We start from the raw sequence: 24,799 nt of genomic DNA on the forward strand, positions 1-24,799 counted from the left end.
CACACCGATCTCAACAAACCTTTTCTGTGTGGACCTCAATTTGTGCACAGGGGCATTGTCAAGCTGAAACAGGAAAGGGCCTTCCACAAACTGTTGCCATAAAGTTGGAAGCACATAATCTTCTAGAATGTCATTGTAGGCTTTAGCACTAAGATTTCCCTTCACTGGAACTAAGGGGCCTAACCCAAACCATTATTCCTCCTCCAAACATTACAGTTGGCACTATGCATTGGGGCAGGTAGTGTTGTCTTGTCATACGCCAAACGCAGATTCGTCTGTCCGACTGCCAGATGGTGGAGCATGATTCATCACGCCAGAGAACAAGTTTCCACTGCTCTGGAGTTCAATGGCAACTAGCTTTACACCACTCCAGCCGACGCTTGGCATTGTGCATGGTCATCTTAGGCTTGTGTGCGGCTGCTCGGCCATGGAAACCCATTTCATGAAGCTCCAGACAGGCTGTTTGCTCGATTTTATACACCTGTCAGCAACGGATGTGGCTGAAATGGCCAAATCCACTAATTTGAAGGGGTGTCCATATACTTTGTGTATATACATACATACATGCATGCATGCACACATATACATACAGTTGAAGTTGGAAGTTTACATACACTTAGGTTGGAGTCATTAACTCGTTTTTCAACCACTCCACAAATTTCTTGTTAACAAACTATAGTTTTGGCAAGTCGGTTAGGACATCTACTTTGTGCATGACGCAAGTCATTTTTCCAACAATTGTTTACAGACAGATTATTTCACTTATAATTCACTGAATCTCAATTCCAGTGGGTCAGAAGTTTACATGCACTAAGTTGACTGTGCCTTTAAACAGCTTGTAAAATTACAGAAATTATGTCATAGCTTCTGATAACCTAATTGACATCATTTGACTCAATTGGAGGTGCACCTGTGGATGTATTTCAAGGCCTACCTTCCAACGCAGTGCCTCTTTGCTTGACATTATGGGAAAATCAAAAGACCTCAGAAAAAATATTGGTTCATCCTTGGGAGTAATTTCCATGCCTGAAGGTACCACTTTCATCTGTACAAACAATCGTACGCAAGTCTAAACACCATGGGACCATGCAGCCGGCATACCTCTCAGGAAGGAGACACGTTCGGTCTCTTAGAGATAAACGTACTTTCGTTCGAAAAGTGCAAATCATCCCAGAACAACAGCAAAGGAACTTGTGAAGATGCTGGAGGAAACGGGTACAAAAGTATCTATATCCACAGTAAAACGGGTCCTAAATCGACATAACCTGAAAGGCCTCTCAGCAAGGAAGAAGCCATTGCTCCAAAACCGCCATTAAAAAAGCCAGACTACGGTTTGCAACTGCACATGGGGACAAAGATTGTACTTTTTGGAGAAATGTCCTCTGGTCTGATGGCATAAAATAGAACTGTTTGGCTGTAATGACCATCGTTATGCTTTGAGGAAAAACGGGGAGGCTTGCAAGCCGAAGAACACCATCCCAACTGTGAAGCATGACGGTGGCAGCATCATGTTGTTGGGGTGGTTTGCTGCAGGAGGGACTGGTACACTTCACAAAATAGATGGTATCATGAGGCAGGAAAATGATGTGGATATATTGAAGCAACATCTCAAGACATCAGTCGGGAAGTTAAAGCTTGGTCGCAAATGGGTCTTCCAAATGGAAAATGACCCCAGGCATACTCCCAAAGTTGTGGACAACCTTAGTCAAGGTAGTGGAGTGGCCATCACAAAGCCCTGACCTCAATCCTCTAGAATATTTGTGGGCAGAACTGAAAAAGCATGTGCGAGCAAGGAGGCCTTCAAACCTGACTGTTACACCAGCTCTGTCAGAAGGAGTGGGCCAAAATTCACCCAACTTATTGTGGGAAGCTTGTGGAAGGCTACCCAAAAAGTTTGACCCAAGTGAAACCATTTAAAGGCAATGCTACCAAATACTAATTGAGTGTATGTAAACTTCTGACCCACTGGGAATGTGATGAAAGAAATAAAAGCTGAAAAAAATTCTCTTTTCTGACATTTCACATTCTTAAAATAAAGTGGTGATCCTAACTGACCTAAAACAGGGAATTTTTACTAGGATTAAATGTCAGAAATTGTGAAAAACCCAGTTAAAAGTATTTGGCTACGGTGTGTATGTAAACTTCCGACTTCACTTTACATACAGTGCCAGTCAAAAGTTTGTAGTCATTCAAGGGTTTTTCTTTATTTTTGCTATTTTCCTCATGGTAGAATAATAGTGAATATGTCAAAACTATGAAATAACACACATGGAATCAGGAAGTAACCAAAAAAAAGTGTTAAACAAATATATTTTATATTTGAGATTTTATATCTTGGCATTCTCTCAACCAGCTTCATGAGTTAGTCACTTGCAATACATTTCAATTAACAGGTGTGCCTTGTTAAAAGTTAATTTGTGGAATTTCTTTCCTTAATGCGTTTGAGCCAATCAGTTGTGTTGTGACAAGGTACGGGTCGTATACAGATGATAGCCCTATTCCCCAAATTATGGCAAGAACAGCTCAAATAAGCAAAGCGAAATGAAAGTCCATCATTACTTTAAGACATGAAGGTCAGTCAATCTGGAAAATTTCAAGAACTTTGAAAGTTTCTTCAAGTGCAGTCGTGAAAACCATCAAGCTCTATGATGAAACTGGCTCTCATGAGGACCGCCACAGGAAAGGAAGACCCAGAGGTACTTCTGCTGCAGAGGATAAGTTCATTGGAGGTAACTGCTCCTCAGTTTGAGGCCCAAATAAATGCTTCAGAGTTCAAGTAACAGACACATCTCAACATTAACTGTTCAGATGAGAATGTGTGAATTAGGCCTTCATGGTCGAATTGCTGCAAAGAAACCACTACTAAATGACACCTTCAGACTGTAAGGGCCGTTTTGACCAAGGAGGAGGGGTGATGGAGCGCTCCATCAGATGACCTGTCCTCCACATTCACCCAATCGAGATGGTTTGGGAGGATTTGGACCACAGGTTGAAGGATAAGCAGCCAACAAGTGCTCAGCATTTGTGGGAATTCCTTCAAGACTGTTGGAAAAGCATTCCAGGTGAAGCTGTTTGAGTGCCAAGAGTGTGCAAAGCTGTCAAGGCAAAGGGTGGCTACTTTGAAAAATCTCAAAACAATCTAAAAAATAAATTTAAAAAAAACCTTAAATGAGTAGGTGTCTAAACTTTTGACTGGTACTGTATGTCTCATGAGTTGTGCCCTATATGCCAAATAGGGATTCATTTGAGATGTTGTTTTGGAAAGCTCTTGTGACCTAAATACCTCCTCTCTTGTCCCAGGAGCGCGGAGATTTGTGACACTGGATTTTGGTCGTCCCGTGCTACTGACAGACGCTCTGATCCCCACCTGTGGTGACCTGGCCTCTCTGTCCATCGACATCTGGACGCTGGGGGAGGAGGTGGACGGACGCAGGCTAGTGGTTGCCACGGACATCAGCACCCACTCCCTCATCCTGCACGACCTTCTGCCGCCCCCTGTCTGCCGCTTCATGAAAGTCAGTGGCATTGATGCATTGTCTCTGAAGATCTTTGTCCATTTGTCTTCTTTTCTATACCTTTTCTTATTCACGGGTTTCGAATAAGTATCTGAACTCTGTGGGCACTGAAGAAATTGCGCCGTTATCCATTTTTTTCCCTCAATGAGCATTCTGTGAAAAAATTACTATGTTCCACAGCAGCTGGTTTCCTACAACCTAATCCCCTTTTCTCCATCCCTCCCACTTCACCCAACAGATCACTGTGATTGGTCGTTATGGCAGCACCAATGCCCGGGCCAAGATCCCATTGGGCTTCTACTATGGCCACACCTACATCTTGCCCTGGGAGAGCGAGCTGAAGCTGATGCACGACCCCCTGAGGGGAGAGAGTGACGCGGCCAGCCAACCTGACTTGGACCAGCACCTGGCCATGATGGTGGCCTTGCAGGAGGACATCCAGTGCAGGTCAGAAGGCATACCAAACTATTCAACTAGTTAGCTAACTCTGATTTAAGTTATTTGAGATATATGTTTATGCAGTATCTGCTAGACAGACAAGCGTTGTCATCAATGGAGATGGACTAATGCTTTGTGGATATAGGATGCAAATTTGACTCTTACTTCTCTTTTGTGCTCGCCCTCTCCCTAAGGTACAACCTGGGGTGCCACCGGCTGGAGACCTTACTCCAGAACATCGACCTGCCTCCTCTGAACAGTGCCAACAATGCCCAGTACTTCCTGCGGAAGCCTGACAAGGCGGTGGAGGAGGACGCGCGTGTCTTCTCGGCCTATCAGGACTGTATCCAGCTGCAGCTACAACTCAACTTGGCCCACCACGCTGTCCAGAGGCTCCGCGTATCCCTGGGAGCCGGGCGCAAGATCCTGCCTGAGCCCTACGACCCCCGGGAGCTCATCCAGAACTCATCCACCGAACAGCTGAGAACCATCATCCGCTACCTGCTGGACACACTCCTCAGCCTTCTGCACTCTAACAACGGTGAGATGTCTGGGGAGGGCCACAGGGTCTGTACCAGGGATGGGATCTACTTTTCTGAAAAGTTGAAGTTGGCCTAGCCTCAAACCAGTATCCTTCTTTACCTGATAGTCTGTTCTCCTAACAACATCTCTAGGGGACATTGGTAGGTTATTTTTTAGAATGATCTGAGTCACACCTCCTCAATACATGTATTTTCCCCTTCTTGCATAAGCCTATAGCATTTTTGTACCGTAGCCATGTTTGAGGCATGAATTCTTTCAAGCCACGAGAAATGTAGGAATAAATTATTTGCTGTTTTTGTCTTCTGCCCTCGCTTGCCTTTTTCAATGAAATAGCCTATGTTTTCAATGCGTATTCTCACAACCAATTCTGTATGATGTCTTTGAAAAAGTTTTGATAAATACTCGCTTTTCAAAGTTGTTCAAAGTTAACTGAAAGCCCATGGTTCTGTGAAGAGTGCTTAGCAATCTTCTCTCACCCGTCAAATCACTACTGACGCTCCCTAGCAGCTCGTCATACAGTTTCACGAGTCTCTTCTTATGAAAGAGAATAAAGTATTACCCCCTTGCTGCTGATGTTTCCTGGCGTTATGCCTGCGCTGTCTCTGTACCCTCAGTGAATTCCAAATGGCCCTGTTCAGAGCAGTGGAATGGAGCCTTTCATTTAATCTCCCTCATTATATCCAGCCCTCTGTAGTTCTCTCACTGGCTGTCTGCAGAATAGTGAATTGAGATGTCTAGTTTTAAGGTCTTGATTGGAAGGATAATGTCTGTACTTTTCTCTCCGAAGTGAAGAGTTGCTTTTTCAAGGCCTGTGGTTTCTGTGTAGTGGTCCGTGTCTCCTCATGAAAGGCCCTTTCTGGGAACTGTGGACTTTGTGGACTTCCTCTGTTGAACGCTATTTGATTTAGTCAAGTACGTGTGGTAATTTAATGTTTTTGGCAGTCACTTGCGTTGTACCCCTCTTGCAGTTTCCCCCCTCGTTATATCACGTACCCTCTTAGTTGATATCGCCACCCTTGTACAGTATTTATTTGTTTATATTTAGCTTGTTTGTGTTTCCTTCCCACTCATCCTTCCCTAGCTCTCATTTGACATCATACTTTCTCCTTGTCCTCCCCCTCTAGGGCACGCAGTCCCGTCCGTGCTGCAGAGCACGTTCCACGCGCAGGCCTGCGAGGAGCTCTTCAAGCACCTGTGCATCAGCGGCACGCCCAAGATCCGTCTGCACGCGGGCCTGCTGCTGGTGCAGCTGTGTGGAGGGGAGCGCTGGTGGGGCCAGTTCCTCTCTAACGTCCTACAGGAGCTCTACAACTCCGAGCAGCTGCTCATCTTCCCCCAGGACAGGTGGGCCTTTATGCACTGAGGAGCTGTCTCTATCCACTGCACTCCCTTTAGATTCTTTGCACCACACTGACAAACTGTAGCTCCTTGGACAATCATTATGTCCACACTTCCCCCTCACAACACAAACTGGTTACTGCCCATTGGTTACTGCCTCTCTAACTTCCGTAAAGATAGGTGTGTGTTTGAATGTAACAAACACCTATCTTTATATCAGAAGCACCCACCCAGACTTATTGATTTGTGCTTCCATGTTGCGGAGATTGACCGGGTCCTATATGTGTCGTCCCTCAGGGTCTTCATGCTCCTGTCCTGCATCGGCCAAAGATCTTTGAGCAACAGCGGCGTGCTGGAGGGGCTACTTAACCTGCTGGACAGCCTGCTGTCCCCCCTACAGCAGCCTATGGCGGCTGCCCATCACAGGACTGAAGGTGGGCTAGCCGGAGGTGGCGTGTCCCTGGGCTGGGGCTGGCAGCAGGGATGGGGGGCTGGGGTGGTCCCTGGCCCCAGCACCGGGCTCCCAGGGCTCTGGACTCAACCAGCAACCTATGAGTGTGTGTCTGTGTGTGCGGCAGGTGTGTTGGACGTCCCCATGATCAGCTGGGTGGTGATGCTTGTGTCGCGGCTGCTGGACTACGTGGCCAGTGTGGAGGACGAGGCGTCTGCAGGCAAGAAGCACCTGGGAGGGAAGGAGAGGGAGCGCACTTTGACAGGTAGCGTAGTGTAGGCTAGGGCGGTGTAGCTCTCCAATGAGATGTGCTGCTGAGGACTTATGAGGCCAAGCAATCACGACACTGATCATATTTATTGTTTTGTCTACCCTATTCCCTGCTTTTTGACTTTAAAAAAAATATTTTCTAACAGCCTGGTTACACGAGTGATGTTATAGGCTTAGGATAAACTTGTATCCTACTACTCTTTGTCTGCGAGGCTAGCTATAAAATCAACAAGGTTTTATTACAAAAAAAGTATTACGTTTTGAGAACCACGAATCATATTAACAGGGTAATATTATTGCACATTGATTTGGAACCAAAAACCCAACTCTAACATGCCTTTTTTCCTCCCACCTCTCTCCAATGAATCAAGGTAATCAGTGGAGCTTTATAAATAACAGCCTCCAGTCCTCCAGCTCTAACCGCTCAGCCAAAGGCAACAGCAGCCTGGATCGCCTGTACTCCCGCAAGATCCGCAAACAGCTGGTGCACCACAAACAGGTAAATGTGTCCAAATCCAACGTCCGGTCCGTCTCAAATGTCAGGGAGTTGTGAATCTCTCCCGTAAATCTGTGTTAGTCACAGTTATTGTGTTCTCCCTCTTACTACTGGCTTTGCATGAAGTCATGTAAAAGATGGTCTTTACGGTGTTTATTTATCCTGTCCTTTTCATTGTAGCAGTTAAATCTATTGAAGGCAAAACAGAAGGCTTTGGTGGAGCAAATTGAGAAGGAGAAGATCCAGAGCAACAAAGGCTCCTCATACAAACTGCTGGTGGAGCAGGCCAAGCTGAAACAGGCCACATCCAAGGTGAGGATTTCAGAAGCTCTGAAAAGGAAAGTTGGAATAGCAAAGGGTTTTCCCGTAGAAATCGAATGACTAAAAATGAAACAATTATTTTTCTCTCATCTTGGTAACATAAAAATATAAATCAAATATGTTTTTGGGTCACCTTTCAACAAGTTATGACCGATCTGCACATGTAGTTAGCATAGCGTGTGCACCAACACACTCACACAGGTTACACGTATGCTAGTTGGAATAGGGATATATTAAACCATGTGTATTAATTGACTTCCGCTGCCTGACATCTGCCTCCATCTATTTCTCACTCTCTCCATCTCTCCCCACATCTCTCTCCATGGCAGCACTTTAAGGACCTGATCCGTCTGAGGCGTACAGCTGAGTGGCCCCGCTCCACCCTGGACACAGAGGCCACGGCCGCCAAAGAGGCCCCAGAGGTGGAGCCTCTGCCCTTCACACTGGCCCACGAGCGCTGCATCTCCGTGGTGCAGAAACTGTCCCTTTTCCTCCTCTCCATGGACTTCACCTGTCACGCCGACCTCCTGCTGTTCGTTTGCAAGGTATGCACTGCCAGCAACTTTGATTTGTGTTCCTTGAATTTGGATTGGGTTGGCACTATGTAAATGCATACATTGTCAGAAATTTGTGCTGATCACATGTCTGATTTGACCTTTCAGGTCTTGGCCAGGATAGCCAACGCCACCAGGCCCACTATCCACCTGTGTGAGGTGGTGTCGGAGCACCAGCTGGAGCGTCTGCTGTTGCTGCTGGTGGGGACAGACTTCAACAGGGGGGACATCTCCTGGGGAGGGGCCTGGGCCCAGTACTCCCTCACCTGCATGCTGCAGGACATCCTGGCAGGTAGGGGTAGCTGCTATAATTCAAGTCACTGTTCAATTCTCACGTCATTGAAGAACTCGGTTTTCTAGCTAAACCTGGTATTCTATTATAGATATGGTGAATATTTGAGCAACTAGCAGTCTTTAGGTGTTTAATTTCTCACAACAACAACCTTCTTCTGACCCCTCTCCTTAGGGGAGCTGCTGTCCCCAGGGTCCCTGGATGGTATGGACGAGGGAGCGGTGGGCGAGGAAGCAGGGGCATCGTCCTCAGCAGGGATAGACTCTGACGACTCCCTAGCCCAGCCCACCCCCATCCCCCTCGCGGAAACCATTGACGAGGCCCTGTCTCCGGATATCATCGCAGGTACTCCTGGGACCTCCTCTGTTTTCCAAAGTGCGTTGGTAGGCCAGTCCTCGATCACATTTTACACATGGACCCCCTCACTTATCATGATGAATGCATTTGTGTTAAATTGTTTTTCTTTTTTCCCCTTTTAGCTAGCTGCATGTTTATTCTCAGTAATTTTTGCTGTATTTTGTGTGGCTTCCTGTTCTGACAGTTTTATTTTAAAGGAGAGTATTGAGAGCTTCTCTAACCAGTTTAATTCGGACTGTTTTGTTATGTTTGCCTTTTTGGATATTGAGTTCAAACAGTGTAGATTTACTGCCTGTAAGATATCAAAATGCTTTAAGGGGTGGTTGTTATTTTCCTCAGACTATTATTTAATTTGGGCAAAAGTTGCAATAATTCATGGTAGAAATCCTGACTTGAGATTGCGTAACTGAATTCAAACTATCACAAATCTTAATTCCCTTGACATCATCAATGGGCTACACAAAAGCACATATTTTGTGCGTTAATACCAAGTCAGAATTTTGGCCAAAGTTGTCAGAGCTTGATGATTTAGTGGGCCAACCAATTTTTTGTAGGCCTTAAAATTGCCTAGTAATTTCCTAAAAGAAGGCCTCTGAGTTTTCTGGTTTAGTGTGCTTGCTTGGCAATATTAAAGCTCTTTTCGTTATTCAAAGGTGCTCCACCTCTGTCATCTTTGGAAAAAGATAAAGACATTGACTTTGACTTACTACAAGACCTCATGGATGTTGATATTGATCCTTTAGATATTGATTTGGAAAAAGATCCCCTTGCCGCCAAAGTCTTTAAGGTACGTAACTTGCATGTTTCAACTGCGTGTTTTCTATTCCACTCCCTTCTTTCTCTCTATTTAATGCTCTCTTGCATTTTATATTGAGTTAATGATAGCATCACCCCTGGGACTCATATTGATTCTGCCCAAAACAAACATCAGTTGTACATTAACTTAAATAAACCCCACTGATCAATGATGTAGCTTTTCAAATATAAAACCATAATGTTCAATTTCTGCTCTAAATAAATACATAAATGTGTGTGTCATACAAAGTTAGTTTTATTGAATCCCTCCCCAGCACCACCTCCCCCTTAGCCCTGCACCCTCACTTCTCCATACAACTTCCCAATTTAACTCGGCTCAGGCTTTTTGAGTCTCAAAGCAATTTTCTGTATGTAGTCCCAATCAAACTAACGAACTTGGGAAAGTGTTATTCTCTTCACTCTTACTTTTCTTTCTGGGAAAAAAAACCCTCTGCCATTGCACGCGAAGGAATGTAGTGTTTGTGTGCATGTCATGTTATACAGGTACCTAGCATCTGAGAGGAATGACTGCGTTTGCGTTTCTCTTGTCTCTCTCTCTCTCTCTCCCTACAGCCCATTAGCAGCACCTGGTATGACTACTGGGGTGCTGACTATGGCACTTACGGTTACAACCCCTACATAGGGGGAGTAGGGATTGCTGTGTCCAAGCCCCCGGCTGTTGTCGAAAAGCCTGGGTCTCAGAGTCTCTCCATCTCCGTGTCACAAGGTGAAGGTGCATTTTGTATCCTGATATCATCTCCAAAGTTTAGTCTCATCTCGGACTCCACACCACTGCTTGTCTTTGCACTCTAGCATGTTTCATGTGTGTAAAGCAATACATTCTGCCTTATAACCCTGACCTTTGACCTCTCCCGCAGCTCTGGACGCCCGCCTGGAGGTAGGGCTGGAGCAGCAGGCTGAGCTTATGCTCAAGATGATGGCCACACTGGAGGCAGACTCCATCTTGCAGGCACTCACATCAACCTCCCCTGCAGGTCTACACCTAAGAAAGAAATGATTTATAGACACGTCAGTCTTGGAAAAATATTTCAAGCCTGGTGAAACATCAGATGGCTGACCCTTCTGTGTCCCTCTCTCCCGCCAGTGTCCAAGGCATCCAACGGGACAGATGATTCTTTGCTGCGGGGGCTCCATGGGGGCTCCCCCCCAGGAAGCAGCCTAATGGTACAGGCCTCCTCCATCCCCATGCTGAGTGCCTGCTTCAACAAGCTATTCTCCATGCTCCAGGTGCACCACGTACAGGTCAGTCACCAACAGACTGTTTAGTTAAGGGTCTCTACTACTCCAGAAGACTTGATTGACTTGTTGCAAATCCCTCAGCTTTACTCATCCCTCCACAGAGCTGGACCATTCTCAAGAATATGTTTGTTACCCTGGATTAGTGGATTTGCAGATTCAGTGCTCTCACATGTTTTTGCTTTAGTTGGAGTCTATGCTGCAGCTGTGGCTAACCCTCAGTCTCAACTCATGCTCTGGGGGCACTGAGGAAAGTGGATCTGACATCTTCATGTTCAACGCCAGTAGAGTGCCCACCATCCCACTCAACCAAGGTCAGAGGTCACCCTATGTCGCTCAATCCACTCCCTTTTCTGCTTAACTCTCAAACCATTCACTTTTAGTTTTTTCATATGGGTATGTGTACATGTGTTTGTATGTTAAACTTCTGTCTCCTGTGTTTCAATGCAGCCTCTATCAGCAGTTTCCTGTCGGTGCTAGCCTGGTATCCCAACACCTCCCTGAGGACCTGGTGTCTGGTGCTTCACTCCCTTACCCTCATGACCAACATGCCCTCCAGTGGTGAGTCCACCCTTAATAGGGTCTCACTCTCAAGACACAGTGCCACACCCACTGATGTTTCACATTGAGGATTGTGAAATAGTCAAATGTATATTGAAGTTGCAGTGTAACCAAAGATAATTAAAACCGAAGGACCTTCAACAGTACTCCTTTTTAATTGAGTGTGTGTACGTCCTGTGTGTCAGCAGCCTCCAGCAGTGGGATGGGAGCTCATGAGAGCACGGCCCAGCAGATGGTGTCGGACCCTACGCTGGTGCACGTGCTTGTACGATTCCTCTCTGGGTGCAACCCCCATGGCACCAGCCAGTACAGCTCCCAGGTTGGCCCCACTGCCACCCAAGCTATGCAAGAGTTCCTCACCAGGCTCCAGGTGCACCTCTCTTCCACCTGCCCACAGATGTTTAGCGAGTTCCTGCTCAAACTGATGCACATCCTGTCCACTGAGAGGTAGGTTGTCTAGAAGCATCAAGAGCAGCTTTTTGTTCCACCCCAGCACTTAATAGACATTATTCAAATGATCGCTAGTCATCTTCAATTTATCTGATGTTATAGCTGGGCTGCAACAAAAGCCATCCTTTTGATTCCATCACAATACAGTACACTGAATTGTTGTAAAGTGCCAGAGTCAATGACCCCCCCATCTCTTCTCGTCTTCCTTCAGGGGTCCGTTCCAGTCAGGCCAGGGTCCTCTGGACGCTCAGGTCAAGCTGTTAGAGTTCACCCTGGAGCAGAACTTTGAGGTGGTGTCGGTGACCACCATCTCCTCTGTCATCGAGTCCATCACCTTCCTGGTGCACCACTACATCACCTGCTCTGACAAGGTGGTGTCCCGCAGTGGCTCCGACAGCTCTGTGGGCGCCCGCGCCTGCTTTGGAGGCCTCTTCGCCAACATCATCCGGCCCGGTGACGCCAAGGCGGTGTGCGGTGAGACCACGCGCGACCAACTCATGTTCGACCTACTTAAGCTAGTCAACGCCCTGGTTCAGCTGCCCCTGTCGGGCGACCGTGAGTTCAGCGGGCGTCTGCCCCCGGCGGGAAGCGGGGCGTCGGACGAGGAGAAGGTGTGCGGCAGCAAGGAGGGGGCAGCGGGAGGGGCCACCCCTAACCAGGGCCCTGCGGCCGGAGTGGCTGACCTGGTGCTGGCCAACCAGCAGATCATGAGCCAGATCCTCTCGGCTCTGGGCCAGTGCAACAGCAGCGCCATGGCTATGATCATAGGTAGGCATCTGCGCACTTACCTTTTGAAAGCTTTATTAATATGGATCACCTATGAGCCGATTTTACTATATTGAAATGTTTGTTATTGATGATACTTTCCTGTCTGTAGGGGCTAGTGGTCTCCACCTGACCAAGCATGAGAACTTCCATGGCGGACTAGATGCCATTTCTGTAGGAGACGGCCTGTTCACCATCCTCACCTCTCTGAGCAAGAGGGCCACCTCGGTGCAGGTTATGCTGCAGCCCATCCTCACCTACATGGCTTGTGGGTACATGGGCAGACAGGTAAGACTGAGCTCAGCCATGACCAAAAGGGCACCATTTTAGATTTTTCTGTTTAGACATTTACTTGTGAAGATTAAAAGAGTGAGGGGGAAAAAACTTAGCTTGAGTAGTACTTCTGTTTGTTATATATCTGACTGTTTGACCCATTGATGCTGAAAGTTTTTAAACCTCAAGCAGTCTTTGTATTTCTCCCAGGGCTCTCTGTCTACATGCCAGCTGTCTGAACCTCTGCTCTGGTTCATCCTCCGAGTGCTGGACACCAGCGAGGCACTTAAGGCATTCCACGACATGGGTGCGCACAACTACCTATATACATACATACACACATACATACATACATACACACACACATTTGGGGAAACATCCTAGTATATGGTCCATTAGACTAAACACATTGTGTTTGTATTTAACCTGCATGCAGGTGGGGTTCAGTTGATCTGTAACAACATGGTGACCAGCACACGGGCCATAGTGAACACGGCACGAAGCATGGTGTCCACCATCATGAAGTTCCTGGACACTGGCCCAGGGAAGGCTGCTGACGGCAGCCTCAAAGCCCGGGTCCTAGCCTCCGAGCCCGACAACGCAGAGGGACTCCACAACTTTGCTCCGCTCGGTATGTGGAGCTTTCCCTTTCGTGTTTGAATGTTTGCCTTGTGTTTTTCCCTTTGTCCTATATTTGATGTCAAAATGTGCATGTGTCCTATTGAATGCTGTTTATCCCTCTGCAGGCACCATCACCTCCAGCAGCCCCACGGCCCAGCCGGCAGAGGTCCTCCTTCAGGCCACGCCCCCTCACAGACGGGCACGCTCAGCGGCCTGGTCCTACATCTTCCTGCCAGAGGAGGCGTGGTGTGACCTCACCATCCACCTCCCTGCTGCCGTGCTGCTGAAAGAGCTGCACATCCAGCCACACCTGGCCTCCCTCGCCAGTGAGTACAGCACCACATAACCCCCTGTGGGGGAAATAGTGCAGAGCAGTTGTCTTTTAATCAAAGACTGAATTAAATATAAACCGTTATGAGAATTTTCTTGCCAATCAATGACACTAGTTATCTAATTGATAGTTTAAGTGAAAACCAGCCTCTCTGGTTCCAGCAGGAGATCTGTGCCTCTCTGCTTCAGTGCCTTAAGGGCACACCGTCTACTGCCTCTTAAGCACGGTTTTCCTAATGACCCGCTTATTTCACCCACTCAAATATTAACCTACCAGTGTTGTCTATTGCCATTCTAAATATGCAAAAACTTGCATGGATTTTTCATGCTTCTGTGCCAGACGGTACCAGTTGGAGTAAATTTAAGTTGAACATACTCCACCCTCATCTACTATTGCTAACTCTGCCGTCTCTTTGTCCTCTCCGAAGCCTGCCCCTCCTCGGTCTCGGTTGAAATCAGTGCGGACGGGGTCAACATGCTGCCTCTGTCCACACCCATCATCACCAGCGGCCTCACCTACATCAAGATCCAGCTGGTGAAGGCTGAGGTGGCGTCTGCGGTGTGTCTGAGGCTCCACCGGCCCCGCGACGCCAGCACCCTGGGCCTGTCCCAGATCAAACTGCTTGGCCTCACCGCCTTCGGCAACACCTCCTCAGCCACCGTCAACAACCCCTTCCTGCCCTCCGAGGACCAGGTCTCTAAAACCAGGTAGAGGTTAGAGTGTCATATAAAAAAAAAATTGCTCATGCCACAGCAAATCTCTCTACTTAACCTGTGACCTTGCCATCTGTCTCTCCCACAGTATTGGCTGGCTACGTCTGCTTCACCACTGTCTGACCCACGTCAGTGACCTGGAGGCCACGATGGCCAGCGCCGCTGCCCCCACTGCCAATCTGCTCCAAACCTGCGCCGCCCTGCTTATGTCTCCCTACTGCGGCATGCACTCACCTAACATCGAGGCCGTGCTGGTCAAGATCGGCCTCCAGTCCACCCGCATCGGCCTAAAGCTCATTGACATCCTGCTGAGGAACTGTGCAGCCTCCGGCACTGACCCTACGAGTACATAGCCGCCATGTTAATAAAATGCTCATTGATCACATTGTACTCGTTTGAATCTCACAAATAGGTCTTGGCCTTTTGTCATTGTACTTAAATCATTGTGATTTTTCTGTTTAGACCTCAACAGTCCCCTGCTCTTCGGAAGGCTCAACGGACTCTCTTCAGACTCCACCATTGACATCCTGTACCAGCTGGGAACCACCCAGGATCCTGCGACTAAGGATAGGTAAAGACCACTTAACATCTACTGGTGTAGTATAGAGCCTAGTACTGCTGGGTCTATGTATTCTGGATCTGTGAAAGCAGCTCTTGATATGTTAATATTGACCAAGTAATCCCTGTCTCTCCTTCCAGGATCCACGCCCTTCTCCAATGGGTCCATGACTCGTCGCTGGTGGCGGCACACAAGAGGAGTGGCCCCGTGGGCTACATCCGCCAGAGCAGCTCCTCGTCACGGGAGTATGGCCTCGTCATGCCCTCTCCCTCCCACCTCCACGGTGTGGCGGCCATCTTGTGGCACAGTTACGAGTTGCCCGTGAACTACGACCTCCCAGTGCTGCTCAACAGAGAGCTCTTTGAGTAAGTGCTATATTGTCAGAAAATAAAAACTGGTTGATCCTTTACTCAGTCTAGCTCATCCACTGTGATTCTGTACTCTTTGTTCAGTCATGAAAAGCTAAGCAGAGCTTTCGCATGCTTTGAGCCATCAGTTTGAAGAACATTAGTTTTTTTGTACCCTGGTGAGAAAACATCTCCCTGATGTTTTCAAGCTGTAGATTAAGTCTAAAGTTCCTCTCATCCCCATCTTGGTATGTCTTACATTTTACACACATCCTCTGTAAACATGAATACTGCATATATACTCTGTAAACACTTTACATCGAAAAGGGAAATGAGAGTACAAAACATACAGTGAGTTCCACTGTCAGCTTTAATTTGAGGGTATTTTCATCCCATTTTTAAGTGGTTTACCCAGTATGGATGAAAATGCCCTCAAATTAAAGCTGACAGTGCACTTTAAAGTCAGTCATTGTATACTTTCAAATACAAAGTGCTGGAGTACAGAGCCAAAACAAATACAAATGTGTCACTGCCAATACTTTTGGAGTGAAAATATTCTGAAGGATTAAGGTTTCTGACCTGTTGATTTTAGAGGGATAGCTGTGAGTGTTGCTTGCTTTGTTTATACTGTTGTCCCTGTCTCTCCTGTAGACTTCTATACAACTGGTCCATGTCCCTGCCGTGTAACATGGTGCTGAAGAAGGCAGTAGACAGCCTGCTCTGCTCCATGTGCCACATCCACCCCAGCTACTTCTCTCTGCTTATGTCCTGGATGGGCATCGTAGCCCCGCCCACCGCCGCCCAGCACCGCCTCTCCCTGACGGACGACGGCAAGAAACAGCATGACCTCAGCAGCGCTAACGCCACCACCAGCGCTGGCCTCACTGACGATTCCAAACATGCGCGGCCACCCATCGCCTTGTCTGAGTCTCAACTGACCACTCTGGCTGCAGCCTCCCAGTCACCCGGGGCGATAGAGCAGCTGCTGGACTCAGGCCTGCCCTCTCTGCTGGTCCGCAGCCTGGCCGGACTCTGCTGTGGTCTCCTGGCTGCAGCTGGCCTGCCCCTGCCCTCCACCGCCCAGGCCGAACGACGGCAGCACCATCACAACCACCACTCCTCTTCGTCATCTTCCTCTCAGAGCAGGGCGTCCTTGTCTGCAGAGCTGGCAGCCCCAGTGCTGCGTTTCCTCACTGAGGTTGGGAACAGTCATGCCATGAAGGACTGGCTAGGTGGGCCTGAGGTGAACCTGCTGTGGACCGCTTTGCTGTTCCTGCTTTGCCACAGCAGCGCCAGCGCAGGGGGAACCAGCGGTGTCCATGGGCACGCGGGAGCTCACTCTGCTGCCTCTGGTGGTGCGTGCTGCACCCCTCCTCCGCCCCCACCCCAGCCTTCAGGGTCGCGCTACTCTCTGGCCTCCTCGACCAGGGGCAGCGGGCTCACCACCCAGCAGAGGACGGCAATCGAGAACGCCACAGTGGCCTTCTTCCTGCAGTGCATCTCCTGTCACCCCAACAACCAGCGGCTCATGGCACAGGTCCGGTGGAATGCATTGACTACACACATTTCCACCCTGACCAACCGTATCTGATAGATTACTAACGTGTGTCTTTGGTGGGCTCTTGTTCTCTGTAGGTGCTGTGTGAGCTCTTCCAGTCGGCCCCTCAGCGTGGAAGCGTGCCTGTCTCTGGCAACATCTCTGGCTTCATCCGCAGGCTCTTCCTGCAGCTCATGCTAGAGGATGAGAAGGTCACAGTCTTCCTGCAGTCGCCCTGTCCGGTGGGTACCAAGTTTCCGTAGGCTCTGATCTAGGATCAGCTCACCTTACTTGGAGCAATTTTATTCTCCTCCAAATTGGAAAGGAAAGAACTGTCAGTGATGTGATATCCCAAGATGACCACAAGAGGCCAGCCCAGCAGTACAGAAAATCCCTCCACACTCACTTGTAGGCTTTCCCCAGACTGATGCTTGTCGGAGAAACAGCACAGTCAAAATAATGCTCCATATTTCACCCTCCTCAATGATTAGTTGTCATGCGAGCAGTTTAGCGAGCAGTCATGGAAGGGGGAGAGAAAGTGGTTTCAATTGTCTAAAGCTAATTTCATTTGAACCTCCAGCCTGTCATTGTCCTCATTATTCTGCCCCATCCCGTTTTGGTGATATTTAACACTGTCAGGGAAGGGTAAGGGTCATCCCATGGGCAAGGTGAAGGATGACTTGTGCACGGCATGCCAAAAGGTTCCTGGTTATGCACGACGAGCCAAACATACCTCAAACATACCTCTACTTTAGGTCATTTGTGTGCTTAATTACACAAGGTGTCCTGGGAATCACATCAGTGAAGGTTAATTATGTATGATCAGTAGGTGATTAATAGCAGGATGGGTCTACATGATAATGTGTTTACACATTAGGTAGGGCTAGGGCTGTGGTGGTCATGATATTTTGTCAGCCAGTTATTCTCCAGCAAAAGACTGCCAGTCTCTCTGTAATTGACCATTAATTAACAAACACGTTTATAGTTTCCGGGTCTCCATGCATACAAGCTGCTGATGCGTGCCTTTGGAACATCTACATTTTAAAAAAGTCTAAATCTATTTAATATACACATCACAATAAATCCCTTTTTATTTTAGTCAGGTTTTAAAGAAAATGCATTTCAGAAGAACAGTATACGAGTTGACCTACTGTATGTTTTTTTTAGCTGTGGGTCATGCTGTAGGCTTGTTTGTTTAGCAGACAAGACATGCTTAAGTCCCGTGCCGTTATTTTATGATTTTATTTTAAGAATAAAATAATTTTATTTGGCTGAAAAAATATAATATTTTAATTAGTTTACTTCAATTAGGGGAGGGGTGGAAAGGTTAGGGGAAAAACATAAAGGAACATATATTTTATGGAAGAGATATATTTAACCTCTCTGATCTACCCATCCCGGATCCGGTATCGTGAATACAGACTCAAGCTCATTACCATTACGCAACGTTAACTATTCATGAAAATCGCAAATTAAATGAAATAAATATGCTAGCTCTCAAGCTTAGCCTTTTGTTAACAACATTGTCATCTCAGATTTTCAAAATATGCTTCTCAACCATAGGAAAAATATAATTTGTGTAACAGTAGCTAGCTAGCGTAGCATTTAGCGTTAGCATTATCGTTAGCATTTAGCAGGCAACACTTTCACAAAAACCAGAAAAGCATTCAAATAAAATCATTTACCTTTGAAGAACTTCAGATGTTTTCAATGAGGAGACTCTGTTAGATAGCAAATGTTCAGTTTTTCCTGAAAGATTATTTGTTTAGGAGAAATCGCTCCGTTTGGTGCGTCGCGTTTGGCTACCAAAAAAAAACGAAAATCCAGTCATCAATTACGCCGAACTTTTTTCCAAATTAACTCCATAATATCGACTGAAACATGGCAAACGTTGTTTAGAACCAATCGTCAAGGTGTTTTTCACATATCTCTTCGATGATATATCCTTCGTGGAAGTGTGCGTTTCGTTCTGAATCCCAGGACAAAATGACCGCAACTGGAGATTACGCACGAATTTAGATAAAGGCCACCGGGCGGACCCCTGGAAAATGTAGTCTCTTATGGCCAATCTTCCAATGATATGCCTACAAATACGTCACAATGCTGCAGACATCTTGAAGAAACCACAGAAAGCACATGGTCGTTCCTGCTGCATTCACAGCCATATAAGGAGACATTTGAAAACAGAGCTTCAGAGATTCTGCTCATTTCCTGTTAGACGTTTCATCTTGGTTTCGCCTGTAGAATGAGTTCTGTGGCACTCACAGATAAAATCTTTGCAGTTTTGGAAACGTTAGACTGTGTTCAATCCAAAGCTGTCAATTCTATGCATAGTCGAGCATCTTTTCGTGACAAAATATTGCGCTTAAAACGGGCACGTTTTTTTATCCAATAATGAAATAGCGCCCCTATAGGCTTAACAGGTTAAAATAGTTATGGGGGATTGTAAATGCTGCAGATAATTACATTGATAGAAGCCACAATCTCTCTGCAATATTAATTCTGATTTACCCGCTAAAAAAGTAAATATTTTTCCCATTCCGGAGAGAGTGCTGTTGAGTGTTAAATTGATCATTTGAAACCCGTCATATACGGCAGATTTAGTTTTTTTGCAACTTTAATTGTGAGTGATACAAACCTGAGAATACCTTAGATATCAGCACATATATATGGGCTGCATGGTGCGACGACAGGCTATTGATGATTTGAGAAAGTAGCAAGAAAAGCTTGCCCTCTGTTGCATCAAGCTGCACATACTATTCTCTCGTCAAGGTATCATATTTTCACCCATCAGACTATTCTCAATTTAATCTTGTCTTTGCTAATATGTGACATTTGTTTTGATTGAAATGGCCCATTATCAAATGTACAGGAACAGGGGCCAGGGAAAAATGACATGTCATTGGTATGAGCTCTAATAGCAAATGGAGGCTACTTTCCCGCCTGTTTGTTTTTCAATCATGCCGGGTAGGCTATTCCGGTTTTATAGGGGAGCTTGTGCTTAATATGAGCAGCTTGGAAATAAATATAGTAGCAGCTGGGATCTCTTCTTTTTAGTGGCACCCATCTAAACTCTGCTTTCACACGCAATTTCATATAGGAATGTCTGGGCTTATAAGAACAGTTGTTTCACGCCACGCATCAACCACTGTTTGAGGAGCATGCAGCTTTTCACTGCACGGCTGGTGATATTCCAACCGAACTTTGTATGCCATGGGCTCCCCAACCCTATTCCTGCAGCTACCCAGTGCTTAATTTGGGAAATCAAGTGAAATCTGTTCGGGAACATCGATATTAACATATTTTCACAATGAAACCTTTCATTAAACTGACAGCCCCTTTCTGCGTGCTTGAGAAAGGAATGAAGGAGAGAGAGGAGGAGATGAAAATGCACGGTAGTGAGAGATTCTGTAGCTAAAGGTAATGGCAGCCTATTAATTATGGAAATACTATTGAAAATCGAATACAAATTCACAATAATTGTAGGCTAACTCTGTAAGCCGCCCTGTACAATCAACAAACCAATAGCATCGCCTAGGCCTATACTTTCTATTGTAGAAATTCTTATACAGGGACACTTGAATAATCGTTGTTTATTATCAGTTAACTGGAGTGGTTGCAACCAACTTGATGCACCACAGTAAACGTCTGTCAGGAGCTGTCCTGGGGAAGTCCCGTGAGATCTCTTATGTACAGACAAGTTATATTTGCATGATTTAGCTTATTCATCCAAAATTAATGAATCAACGTTTGCTTCATTCATGTGACTGACCAATACTGGGTCATGCTTGTGACAGACTGATAGGCTACTTCTCTCTATGCTGAGACCTTGAAACTGAGAGAGCTTTCGTTCTCAAAACAAGGGTCTGGGCGAGGGTCTACTACCAAATCGCAGATACTGATAGTGAGGATTCGTGTAATCAGTCACTTTCATGAACACAGAAAACGGTTATTAGAAAAGCACGAACACAGACCACAGAAGTGTATAAATAGAAAAGCACCAACATAACATTTTCCATCAAAGTTCTTTCCCAGACTCATGGCTGAAAGATTTGGAGCATAGCTTAAGGTAACCATTCTCCAGTATGCATATAATATAGTCCACAATCAAAGGCGATTTACTAGAATGTGTTTAATTTTGGAGTATAGGCTCGACCAATTATGTATCAAAGACATCTTAAATCTTTTTTGTGTGTGTTTTTCTGCAGTGCATATACAGTAGGCTATGTATTGTATAATGGTGTTGTATAACGGGTATCGACTACGGCGTTCATGACTCATGACTGCTAATGTGGCATTAATACAGTCACTGCAACAGCCCCAGATAGGGCCCTATAAAATATATATATTTTTTCTTGGTGCAGTTGAGTTTTTCCATGTTTTTAGTTTTTGTCTGTTTTTGCTGTCAATTTTTTAAAGTTGATTTATTAGAAAAACAATGCAATTAGATGTTCTAAGTCCACAACAATGCTTAAAACACATCAGGGGACCAATATTTTTTATAATTATGATTTTTACAAGTGTGCACCAGCAAGATGTTTTTCTTTAGAGATTTTTCTGTAGTGATCATGTGGTTGCAGAGTTTGCAAAACAAATAGCCACTAGATTGATGCAAAAAATGACACATTCTGCTAGGTAACTGATGCATTTTCATGTCTTATGATTAACTTGGGCAAATTAATGCATTTTCTAATAAATTCAATATATTTAGTTGATTTCCTTCTAAATTCAACAAATGTTTGAATACAGTTGAATTCCGGTTTAATATCTGGATTGCGTGTGCGTTCTCCGCAATGCAGAATTTATAGGACCCCGAAATAGCTCATGTCAGACTTTGTGTTGCCTTTTACCTTTTAAAAAAAAAAAAAAAAACTTTTTTTTTTTTTTTTACTCCATCAGGCCTTTTTAGATTTACAAAAACGTTAATGGTTTACTCTACACTGGCTCAACATTTTTATTTCATCAGCATTGAAAATACTCTCTTAATTTGATCTTTGATATTTAAGAAAGCCTCACTCAATTTCTCCCTAATCTGCTTCTCACTGGAGGGTACTTGACATTTTGATTTTCTGTCAATCTAAAAATAGTGTACTTTATTGTACTAGCTACCATACCAAGATATGGAGTCTAGAACATTTTGCTTCCTATGAGAGGTCTATCAGACTTGCCTAAAAGCCACCAGTACCTTTTTAAAGGTGCATGTTTCAAACAGCCTTTTAGGTTACATAATCTAAATCTCCTGCCAGGCTAGTGTTTGTAGTGTAGTGATTTTGTCTGGTGTGTGTACTGTGGGGACAGTGAAGGAGCTGAATGAGGGGGCTGAGGTTGTGTTTGGAGCTACAGTGAGCTGTCCATCCAACATTAGCGGCTGAGCCATGCTCTGGCAACACCATGCCTGTCTCCTGCAGGTTGCAGAAAGCAATAGATGTCACCTTCAATGTTGTGGACATGTAACATTCATGCCTGAATGAGAAGCCTTGTTATTTCCAGTGAAGGCAGGAGTGGAAGTCTACAGCCAAGGCCAGCTTCATTTACTCCAAAAGTGGCCCTGCATTGTGATCCTGTATCTTTCATCTCTCACTTGAAGTCATGACCGTTCATAACATTGGTGGCAGTGGTGTTTTGTACTTGTACTGTCCTAATACCTTCTCATCTCTCTTCAGCTGTACAAGGGACGCATTAACGCTACCAGCCATGTGATCCAGCACCCCATGTACGGAGCAGGGCACAAGTACCGCACCCTCCACCTTCCCATCTCCACCACCCTCGCTGAAGTCCTGGACCGGGTGTCGGGTACGTCTGCTGCCCCTACCCAACCTGTCACTGTTGACAGTTAGGGCAATTAGTGTTGCAGAACGGAAATTACATTTAAACATACTTCCTTGTTGCCCCAGCATCAACCTAATCAATATTAAGTGGCCCTCAGATAAAGAGGACCTGAGTGTTTCCAATGCCACTCAGATAAACCCTCCTCCCACAACGACAGACACACAGGATCTAAATGGGAGAAACCCACTCTCCGGACGCTACTCGTCATTCAAGCATTTAATCTCTTCTCACTGGGTCCTTAAATTTGAAAAGGCAGACATATTTGAAGTTTATACCCCATGCCAGCACCTCATAGTCTCACACACACACACATATGCGCACACACACACACACAATCTCCCTGGGTATTAACATTGACCTTTCCAATGTGACAGTTGCGTCCACTCACATCGCCTCATTAATGTCAATGCGTTAGAGCGTCCCACCATATTAGCTTTCCAGCAGGTGACGATCGCTCTCTGATCAATGGCTACAGAGTGGATCAGCTGGTGCTAACTGTGTTTAGAGAGCACGTCAGTGTAAACGTAGCTACACTTAGTGGCACGCCAGTCTCCTTTTCACCTCATTTAACAGGTGAATTATACTGAACAGAATTATAAATGCAACATGCAACAATTTCATAGATTTGACTGAGTTACAGTTCATATAAGGAAAGCAGTCAATTGAATTAAATTCATTAGACCCAAATCTATTGATTTCACATGACTGGGCAGGGGTGCAGCCATTGATGGGCCTTGGAGGGCATAGGCTCACCCACTGGGAAGCCAGAACCAGCCAATCAGAATGAGTTTTTCCCCACAAAAGGGCTTTATTAAAGACCTAAATACTCCTTAGTACCCCCCTCAGGCGATCCCGCAAGAGAAGAAGCCGGATATGGAGTTCCTGGGCTGGAGTGGTTACACGTGGTCTGCGGTTGTGAGGCCTGTTGGATGTTCTGCCAAATTATTTAAAACGACTTGGAGGCAGCTTATGGTCGAGAAATTAACATTCAGCTTTCTGGCAACAGCTGTGGTGGACATTCCAACAGTCAGCATACCAATTGCACTCGCCCTCAAAACATGTGGCATTGTGTTGTGACAAAACTGCAAATGCTAGAGTGGCCTTTTATTGTCCCAAGCACAAGGTGCACCTGTGTAATGATCATGCTGTTTTAATCAGCTTCTTGATATGCCACACCTGTCAGGTGGATGGATTATCTCGGCAAAGGAGAACTGCTCACTAACAGGGATGTAAACAAATTTGTGTGCGTATGAAGCGTTGAAACATGGGACCAACACTTTACATGTTCCGTTTTATATTTTTGTTCAGTGTACTTAACATAAGGCACATCTCAATAGGTGGTCCAGGTAAGTCATGACATAGCACAATTGGAGGTGTGGCTTTTTCCTCTCTTGTCCGGTCTTCTCTATTGTTCATCAAAGCAAGGGAGAGGTGGATGAAATCATGGATTAGCCATCAGATCAACTTTTTGAATGCTCTACTCGAAGTTTGCAGGTGTCTAAATATATATATTGATCAACTTTTCTTTTTTTTCCCTTTTTTTTTTTTTACCCTTTAGTGTATATACTTTATTTTATTTATACTTGGGATATCACTTTTCAACAGTAAACTGGCACTATGTTAGACCCACAAGCCTAACATGGTGCAAGTTAAATGCCACACCCTCATTCCCCTTTATTGCACCCTGCTGGTCAACCCTGTGATTGAAATAGCCCTGTGCAAGCTGCTGGACTCATAGGTTTTGGCCTTTACCAGAAGCCCCAGAGTTATTTAAGAAGCACTGAATCCAATTTTTCCTTGTGTGCAAAATAAATAACCCCTCCATTTCCTGAAATAGTCATTGGGTCCTGTCTATAAACTAACCCGGCCTGTCCCCTTCTCCGTAGGGGGATGATGTCCACACCTATAATTTCTGGCACTACCCAGGGAGGCAGGGGTAGGCTCGGTTAATAATAAAAGTTTACATTTTATTAGTCGTATGTACAGGATACACATGGTCCAATGAAATACTTACTTGCAGGTTCCTTCTCAACTATAAGAAATAATACAAGATAAGAATATGATCATAAAGTAAATGGCTCAGTAGAATAGAATAAACATTTTAGCTTAAGTATAATACAGGAAGGCGCAATCTATAGTCCAATATTTACATTTGCAAGGGAGCACAGCAGAGACCGCTGCAAACA

The 24,799-nt window shown here is 45.7% G+C and overlaps 1 protein-coding gene across 20 annotated transcripts in view; it reads left to right on the forward strand.

Moving 5' to 3' along the window:
* The window catches only part of LOC139411172 (baculoviral IAP repeat containing 6), a 158,844-nt gene that overhangs the window by 37,742 nt on the left and 96,303 nt on the right, over nucleotides 1–24,799 (forward strand). For 8 of the 20 annotated variants that reach the window (XM_071157089.1, XM_071157148.1, XM_071157191.1 and 5 more), the window contains exons 27-55: nucleotides 3,301–3,515; nucleotides 3,754–3,962; nucleotides 4,148–4,494; nucleotides 5,621–5,840; nucleotides 6,132–6,550; nucleotides 6,927–7,054; nucleotides 7,232–7,363; nucleotides 7,702–7,917; nucleotides 8,035–8,218; nucleotides 8,393–8,593; nucleotides 9,229–9,362; nucleotides 9,944–10,097; nucleotides 10,249–10,365; nucleotides 10,476–10,633; nucleotides 10,815–10,941; nucleotides 11,078–11,188; nucleotides 11,374–11,635; nucleotides 11,850–12,406; nucleotides 12,516–12,691; nucleotides 12,869–12,983; nucleotides 13,113–13,307; nucleotides 13,423–13,623; nucleotides 14,056–14,335; nucleotides 14,430–14,686; nucleotides 14,804–14,912; nucleotides 15,041–15,265; nucleotides 15,899–16,784; nucleotides 16,883–17,026; nucleotides 22,448–22,577. In XM_071157089.1, coding sequence (XP_071013190.1) covers nucleotides 3,301–3,515; nucleotides 3,754–3,962; nucleotides 4,148–4,494; nucleotides 5,621–5,840; nucleotides 6,132–6,550; nucleotides 6,927–7,054; nucleotides 7,232–7,363; nucleotides 7,702–7,917; nucleotides 8,035–8,218; nucleotides 8,393–8,593; nucleotides 9,229–9,362; nucleotides 9,944–10,097; nucleotides 10,249–10,365; nucleotides 10,476–10,633; nucleotides 10,815–10,941; nucleotides 11,078–11,188; nucleotides 11,374–11,635; nucleotides 11,850–12,406; nucleotides 12,516–12,691; nucleotides 12,869–12,983; nucleotides 13,113–13,307; nucleotides 13,423–13,623; nucleotides 14,056–14,335; nucleotides 14,430–14,686; nucleotides 14,804–14,912; nucleotides 15,041–15,265; nucleotides 15,899–16,784; nucleotides 16,883–17,026; nucleotides 22,448–22,577 — 6,609 coding nt within the window. The remainder of the gene's footprint in view (nucleotides 1–3,300; nucleotides 3,516–3,753; nucleotides 3,963–4,147; nucleotides 4,495–5,620; nucleotides 5,841–6,131; nucleotides 6,551–6,926; nucleotides 7,055–7,231; nucleotides 7,364–7,701; nucleotides 7,918–8,034; nucleotides 8,219–8,392; nucleotides 8,594–9,228; nucleotides 9,363–9,943; nucleotides 10,098–10,248; nucleotides 10,366–10,475; nucleotides 10,634–10,814; nucleotides 10,942–11,077; nucleotides 11,189–11,373; nucleotides 11,636–11,849; nucleotides 12,407–12,515; nucleotides 12,692–12,868; nucleotides 12,984–13,112; nucleotides 13,308–13,422; nucleotides 13,624–14,055; nucleotides 14,336–14,429; nucleotides 14,687–14,803; nucleotides 14,913–15,040; nucleotides 15,266–15,898; nucleotides 16,785–16,882; nucleotides 17,027–22,447; nucleotides 22,578–24,799) is intronic. The other 12 variants (XM_071157220.1, XM_071157229.1, XM_071157138.1 and 9 more) reach the window with 10 other exon arrangements.

This window comes from Oncorhynchus clarkii, chromosome 1, assembly GCF_045791955.1.
Source record: "Oncorhynchus clarkii lewisi isolate Uvic-CL-2024 chromosome 1, UVic_Ocla_1.0, whole genome shotgun sequence".
In the NCBI taxonomy this organism is placed as follows: Eukaryota; Metazoa; Chordata; class Actinopteri; order Salmoniformes; family Salmonidae; genus Oncorhynchus; species Oncorhynchus clarkii.